The following is an 8,412-nucleotide window of genomic DNA, read 5'->3' as shown; positions in this document are numbered from 1 at the left end:
ACAGTTACTGATGGGGTCATGGCTGCTCTGCCATTCAGGAATGCTGGGAGTTGCTAAACGTGGGCAAGTTTTGGGGTTAAGTGACTCACACAGATGGAGGCTGGACAGTGTCTTTAGTTTCTGACAGATACAGGCTGTGGGTGGTCTGTACATGCTATAATAAATACAGTTCACAATTTGAAAAAAATAACTACTTACCTAACTAAAGATATACAAATTAAGGCACAGGTATTTTGCTTAGCCATAGTTGTAAGATTATATGGCACAAAGATGGGATTCCAAAACACGGAGCTTACTTGACTCTATGCTTAAAACTAACAGTTACAAAACAACTAATTTAATGATTTTTGTCCTCAGAGACTTACACATTTAAAAAAAAGTGGAAGGGATATTCTTAACCACTTACAGTAGGTTTCTTGTAAGTCTCAGTAACTGTTCATAGGTGTAATTTAAAATGACAATAAGCTTCTGATGATTATAAATTATTCAGGGCATTGTCACTGTTTAGTAATTCAGAGCAACACAGCTTTAAAACACATGTCCTACCTGATTATGCTGGAAAGGGGGCTGAGATTGTCCATCAGGAGTTTGACCCTGGGTGTCAGTCCCTCCTACTGGAGAGCCACGAGTTGTGGCTGTCATACTTGACACAGAACAGATCTTTGCTATTTTCTCTGCTTTATAAAGCAGTCGTAACAGAAGAAATTATAGTCCACTTAAAGAAGAGTAAGTACCAGCATGTACCAGGCTTAAAAATTGCAAATTCAAAGACAAACCATCTTGCAGAGACCATTTCATAACCTAAAAACAGAAGAAAAAAAAGGTATATTCGTTTTAAATATTAAAAAGACAAGTAATGAATCATTCCAATTTTAAGGCATATGGTATAATATCATTATTTATAGGCATTAAAAGATGGCTATTAAAAAAGACCAAAGTAAAATGATAAATTTTTATTAACAGTGTTATTCAACTTATTAAATTCCTATTGCAGCTACCAGTAGTTCTAACATGAAAATACAGAAATTATAAAATATAGAAAGTATATATTATATATAGTTGCACAGAAAAAATGCAAGGTTCTTAACAAAGAATCTGAAAATGCTGCCTTAAGTACACTGTGAAAACATACTAAAACATACTAAAAAAGTTAAGATGCAGACTACTCTTTAATAAATTAATGAAAAACCAGGTTAGCAAATAGTAATATGATTTATCACAGGTAGAATGAGAGAAGTAGGTTTAAAAAAAAAAAGACCCCAAAATATACACGTAAACACACACACAACTCCTTCAAAGGAGAAACTGATATGAGATCACATTAAGTATCTATTTTTCCCCAGCATATAAACATGTTTTATAGGAACTAAATAATTTTTTTAAGTTTACTTATTTTGAGAGAGAGAGTACAAGCAGGGCATAAGCAGAGAGAGATGAAGAGAGAGAATTTCAGGCAGATTCCACAATGTCAGCCAAGACCTTGATGAGGGGCTTCAACTCAAGAACTGTGAGATCATGACCTCAAGCTGTAATCAAGAGTCAGATGTTTAACTGACTGAGACACTCAGACGCTCCTGACGGAGATGATTTTTAAAACTTAGAGAAACTACCTATTATTTTCTGAGTCCTGTTACTTAGAAAAACTACTTAAAAATTTTGTTAATGTTTTATTTATTTCTGAGACAAAGGCAGCATGAGCAGGGGAGGGTCAGTGAGAGAGGGAGACAGAATCCAAAGCAGGCACCAGGCTCTGAGGTAGCCAGCTGTCAGCACAGAACCCAACACGGAGCTCAAACCCACGAACCACGAGATCATGACCTGAGCCAAATTTGGATGCTTAACCGACTGAACCACCCAGGTGTCCCGAGATCTATTTCTAATTTGGGTAGACCCTATTAAACACTGAGTTAAGGAGCACCTGGGTGGCTCAGTCAGTTAAGCGTCCGACTTCAGCTCAAGTCATGATCTCAGTTTGTGGGTTTGAGCTCCGCATCGGGCTCTGTGCTGACAGCTCAGAATCTGGAGCCTGCTTCAGATTCTGTGTCTCCCTCTCTCTCTGCCCCTCCCCTGTTCACGCTGTCTCTCTCAGAAATAAAAAAAATATATTTTTTTAAAGTTTAAAAAAAAAGGAATCTCGAAGTTTTATATAATACTGTTAAAATATCATAAGGATTTATTAAGGTATACCAATCAGAGCAAGTGTTTAATCAAGGAGAAACTCTGCACTACAAAAACATAGTTTCTGATAAATTTAGTGATTATTCAAATCACTTAAAAGTAATCCAAAACAGCAATGGTACATCCCTTTAGATCATAATAGCATTGTTTTCATATTCAAACTCCAGTATCTCTTAACATATTCTAGAACTGGAAAAGTTATCACCTTTGTTTAGATAAAAACTAGTAACGTGATTTCATCAAGATGGCAGAATAAAACTTCAGACCCTGTCTCCCAGAGACACCAAATTAGCAGCAAAATGCAAACAAAACTGTATTTATGAGAAAGCCAGACACTGGTTAAGGACCCCGGTAAGAGAGAAACTGGATTCAGGACCCAGTGAGTGAATAAATAATAGGACAGAGGACTTTTAAAGGAGTTTAAGATTTTAAATCAAGTTTTACTTATACTAGCCCATCCTCCAATCCAATGTAGCTTTCAAGACAAGACTGAAAATAACACCCAATTCCTGCATGGAATGGCTTCTTCTCTTCGATCAGCAGGAGTGAAGGAGAACTTAGGTCTAGATTTCTAGCTTTTGTGGAGATTTCTCAGAGATCTAAAATTTGCAGCATAGTTTGAGTATATATTGAAGGCCACTGAAAGCAACATGTGCAACATGTTATAGCAGCAGATACTACACACACAGGCAAGCCAGGACAAGCAATACATAAGTCAAAAATCACAAGCCCCAAACTAATGAGAAAAGAAAAAACAAAACAAAACAGGAAATGACGAGTCTAAAGTATTCACATATACCATAAAGAAAAAACACAATACCAAAACCATGCATTCCTAGGATGATCTGAGAGCTCCCAGACATTTAACTGGAGTGAATAGTGAAGGAAGGTTCCCCCTGCAGAAAGCTGATTAGGGAGCTTAGGACAACCAGAAGGCAAAATACAGGGAGGCTCTACTCCCACACATTACCTCCTGCCCCAGCCCAGGTGGAGTGTGTGATGTTCCTCAGATACTGCAAGCTACCTAAGGAAAGGAGTTTAAATGCTTACCACGATGATGTGGGAAACTGAGACAAAAATTAAATTCCCATACTGCCTGTAGCCCACTGACAAGTCCATGAAATAGGCAGTGACCTCCTCTGCTGCCTATGGCACTTTGCTAAGGGGCAAAAGAGAACCTTGGCTTAACACTGTCCCAAGCTTGAGGATCATGTAAATCTACTTCCTTTATCTCCCCTCCCCCAAGATATATGCTGGCAATCAGGCTCCAAGCTTACAGTCCCCAATATATATCTGAAGGGTTTCATGACTGAAGTTTCATCCCTAGCAAGAGCTAGCCCCACAAGGTCCCGGGAATCTTGCTTCCCAAATTTCTTTGAAACCTCCTCTATGTCTGTACCCCTCCCAACCTGAAGGTATATAATGAGGTATGCATCACAACCCCAGTGCAGTTCTTTCTACCCATGCATCCTGCCCCATGGCTTTAATAAAATCACATTTTTGCACCAAAAACGTCTTCAAGAATTTGTTCTTGGCTGTCACCTCTGGATCACTCCACAATCACTCCAAACTTCATCATATGGTGCCCAACATTGTGAGGCTGAGACTTTTCATTTGAATTCTGTGCTTTGGTGCAAATATAGTTAACAGTTTTCTCTTTTCCTCCTCATTTACTCTCATTTCAAGGGTCTTGGGGCACCTGGGTGGCTCAGTTGGTTGAGAGTCCAACTTAGGCTCATGTCATGATCTCACAGGTGGAGGGTTCAAGCCCTGCATCAGGCTCTGTGCTGAGAACTCAGAGCCTGGAGCCTGTTTCGGATTCTGTGTTTCCCTCTCTCTCTGCTCCTCACTCACTCATGCTGTTTTTCTCCCTGTCGCAATAATAATAAACAGTATAAGAAAAAAAAAGTATGGTCTTACTGGAACACCTTCATGTCGATTTCTCAGGCTGCTTAGGACTACTCTATCAGGAGGAGAAAGTCTGCCTTTTGGCTGGAAGTTAGTACCCTGGCTGGAATGGGAATAAGACCCAAAAACTTGTTTCCCTTTATTCCTGTCCTTATACAAAGTTGTCTGTCTTGGGCACAGGATGGCTGCCAATCTGAAGAATCCTGTGTGAGGTTTCCTCCTCACTGGTCTAACACAATCCCCTCCACATCTCTGGTCTAACCGCATCAGTCCATGAGAACTGCATTAGAAGCTGGCCAAAACTAGTACTCAAATGAATTAAAACAGAACCAGGAACCATTTCCTAGGAAGCTGGAGGTATAGATTAGATGTGTTGCAATGTCACTTAGATCATGATGGATTTATGCCTTTACTGTTTTCAGTCAATGTCCTCTACTACTACTTAAGTTACAAAATTAGTAATTCCCCTTTTAAAATTTTTCTAGTGTTTGCATTGGGTAAAAAAAAAAAAAAGACAGATTCTTCAAAAAAAAAAAAAACAACTAAAGCAGGGACTCCAGAGCATGCTCTTCAAAGACTAGGTAATCCCGGCATGACTGTCAGGACGTGTTCTTCAAAGCATGGCCTTTTAGGGCAAGGCTTTCAGGGTACAGTATTTCTGTTCATGCCCTAGACACCCATTTGTAGTCTGGAATGCAATGGGGAAGTGAGGGGGACACTAGCATCCCTCCTTCAGGAGCCCTTTGTCAGATGTTAGATGGTCATATTGATTTTGTTTGAGGGACACCTTAGCTTTGACACCAGGAAACTCTGACACATCCTGTGTGTGGCATGCAATCAAAGAGTCAGACCACGGGGGTGGAGGGGGTGGAGGGCTAATGAACCTTTCTTTTTTTCTATGTATCTCTGTGGGAGGAATATGGGAGCTTCTCCTCAGTCCCCAAGGATTCTCCCTTGGGATACTTTTTTAACCTACCGTGAACAATTTGGATTGAAAAAATGTAGAAAGGACTAATCCTGTAACACTGCATTGCCTTAGTAAACGGCAAATAGACAGAGATACCCGGACCCAGGTGCCTCTTGCAGAGTTTACGTCAGTAAACGCCCTCCTGATATAATGGATAATAACTGTCTAAACAGGCCTCCTCCTAATAGAACTCAGTTGCTAAAGGAAAGACCGGCCATCCCTGAGAAAGCGGATACTGACTGTTTCTCACTGTTTCTCCTAAGAGATGTGACAGCTTCTCCCTCGTTCATTAACAGGAACCAACTTTGGTTAGTCTACCTCAGGATGGAAACTTTAAGAAGCATTCCGAAGCAACTGCTGAAAGTCCACTTGTTTCAGGGAAATTCCATGCCTTTTCCAGCCCAACACAGACTGCATCCTTCTACTAACTGGTGGGGAAAAACAGAGAGAGAGAGAAAAAGACAAGTTGTCTGCTGCTCTGTCTCAGCTGACAAGGTTTAAAAACCGGGAATTCTCTCGGTATTCTGCTGCATCTCGCCTCTTCTACCTTCCCTTCCCACCCATCTCTGCACCACCTTGGGTACAGCCTACTAACTGATTCCTATACCATCCTCAGTACTTAAGAGGTCCAAGAGCACCCCTTGGACCACCCACTTCAGATTCCATCACTGGTGTCCCAAGTAAAAAGTGACAATGGGGAAAATCTGACTTTTTAAATAGACAGGAAACAATTCAGTGTTTAAGTCTCTTGGACGTGTTATTAGAGTTATCAGGATTAAATGCGAAACTTTTATTCTACCAGGGCTTACTAAAGATCAAATAAGCTCATGTTATCTCTGTTGCAATTTGTCACCAAAAAGAGGACTTAAAAATGATGGTTAATTTTGTCTGTCTCAAATTTCATGGTAATTGTTAAGACAGCTTTCAAAATTTTTGGTAACCTGAAACTTTAAATTTCTGCTTTCAAGTCTGCATGACAAATGAGTTTTAATTCATTGGACAACTAGGTATTTTCCAAACAGAATGGAGCACTAGAGCATGGATTACTAAACATAAGGCTTATCTGCTTCTGTCTTGTTGGAGAGAAAGTAAGGCTATTTGAGTCTACTGAAAACCATATTTTGTGCTTAACTGATTCATGAATTTGCCATATAAATTTTCATATATAACAGTTTACAAAGTCCTAAATGAAGACCAAGGTTTCTAACAGTTCAAATTATGCTATTATTTTTAAGAATGACGGAAATAAAGAAAGCATCTCTGTATGTAGGAAAGTAAGAAATGTGTAGGAAAGACATAAGGAATGGAAAACAATTTTTTGCTGAGGATAAAAGAAATATTTTGTCCTCAATGAGACTGGTTGTTTGGCTTGGGGCAAAACTCGAAGGCAAAGGAAAGTTGTATATGTTCGTGAAGGGAAATCTTTGAAAAGGCTTTTATATGTTGTCAGGATGTACTAAGGTTTACATGAATGGATTCTAAAAGTACACTGGTTTATAAAACTAAAATTCTGCTTTTCTTTCTTTTTAAAAGACAAAGTTTTCTTGGACTGTTGATCTACTCTTGATAAGAAAAGATAAAACAGTTTTTTCTCTTTTGTCTGTCAGGAAAACCAAAGCTTTATGTTTTGTCTTTATCAGGTCTTTCATTACTTAAGTTAAAACTTCTCAATGTTAAAGAGCCTAGGTTTTGCTACAACTATGTAATGTCACATATTCATATTTACAATTTAAGTAAATAACTAAGACTTATAATGATCTATAATCCTATTTAGTATTTACTCTATTACTTTCTAATGTTTTAACAAACTTACCCAAGATTTACTTTGTAAATGAAATCTTTTTGACCAATTAGGCCTTTTTATTTGGTATGCTAAGTTACTTAGAAAAGCACAGTCAAATAACAAAAACCGTAGGCTATACTGCAATGGTAAATAATATAACTGCTTGTATATATACGCAATTCCTAACATTTTAATGTTATGGTATAAGGTCATCACCTGATATTCTGATTACAGAAGTGTTATGTGTTACAAAAACAGCTGATTTCCTTGTGAACTGTATCATAATGAACTCTCATCAGATATTTAACAATGTCCATTTCTGAAATTTTGTCATTATAATTGTCCTTATTCTCTCACAAAACATATTTCGCCTTCAAGGAGATTTATAAAAAGGACTTTAGGACAAATACAAGTACCTGAATCTTTAAAATCCTGAAAACTAGAATGGGTAAAAATTTCCAAAACTTAAAAGCTGCAATCAAACTGAACAAAAATTAGGAACATGGGACTAAATGACTGAGGAAGATTATAGTTTTGTGAGTCTTGGAAATATTGCTGTTCCTTGAATTCTTCCAGACTAAGGACACTTTCTCTTAAGATATCTATATAATTACATAGAGATGTCATTAAGTATTCATTTGTAAACTGAAGCACTTCTCTTTTCTCTCCACGTAAACCCTCTGAAAATCAAAGTGTCTCAGTGAGTATTCTTCCAGAACCATACTTGTTTGCATGCATTCAATAAGAATCTTCTCCTTGAAACACCTCTGGAAATCCTGGTTATTTCAGCAAAACTGGGATGTCATATCTGAGAGTCATGCCTAAACTCAGATATGATCATACAGCTTTAAGGAACTAAGGCTGACTTTACGAAACATGGAGTTGTAAAGCCTTTTGGAAATACTGGCCTAATATCTTGCTTACAGAGTTCCCAGCACCCTTGCCAGGAAGGTCTAAGAACCTCAGGATATCTTGGGGGCCTTGATTTACAGGTATTGCAGGCATATCTGATGGCAAGTGCTTGGGTTAGTGTCTGGCCTGGAGCGGCTAATAAAAGTTCAATCTGGAGATTCTTTATAAAAGGTTCCAGCAAAGCAAACTTTAAAAGATCCTTATGGAGGCACCTGGGTGGGTCATTCCGTTAAGCATCCAACTTCAGCTCAGGTCATGATTTCGCTAGTCTCTGAGTTCGAGCCCCATATCACACTCTGTGCTTCAGAGCCCAGAACCTGCTTTGGATTCTGTGTCTCCCTCTCTCTCTGCCCCTCACACTCTGTCTCTCTCTCTGTCTGTCTGTCTGTCTCTCTCTCTCTCTCTCAAGAATAAACATGAGAGGGGCGCCTGGGTGGCTTAGTCGGTTAAGCGTCCAACTTCCGCTTTTAGGTCATGATCTCGCTGTTCGTGGGTTCGAGTGCTGACTGCCAGCTCAGAGCCTGGAGCCTGTTTCGGTCTGTGACTCCCNATCAGTATTTTTGCTGAATCTATGTAAATAATTAGGTCAAGTTTATTAAAAATGGATTTGTTTGACAAACAAATTAGTCTCAATTTGGCTATCTCTGGAAATGGGGATTTTTAG

The 8,412-nt window shown here is 38.8% G+C and overlaps 1 protein-coding gene across 1 annotated transcript in view; it reads right to left on the bottom strand.

The window, feature by feature from the left end:
• LOC144245678 (ubiquitin carboxyl-terminal hydrolase 9X-like) overlaps positions 1-642 on the bottom strand; it is a 137,960-nt gene extending 137,318 nt beyond the window's left edge. Inside the window, 1 exon segment of the mRNA XM_077781009.1 lies at positions 547-642. Coding sequence (XP_077637135.1) covers positions 547-642 — 96 coding nt within the window.
• Between the last annotated feature and the right edge of the window lie 7,770 nt (positions 643-8,412).

Source organism: Crocuta crocuta, unplaced genomic scaffold (assembly GCF_008692635.1).
Source record: "Crocuta crocuta isolate KB4526 unplaced genomic scaffold, BGI_CrCroc_1.0 scaffold2088, whole genome shotgun sequence".
NCBI classification, from domain to species: Eukaryota; Metazoa; Chordata; class Mammalia; order Carnivora; family Hyaenidae; genus Crocuta; species Crocuta crocuta.
The sequence above is the reverse complement of the archived record's forward strand: the minus strand, read 5'-3'. Positions and strand labels throughout refer to the sequence as shown.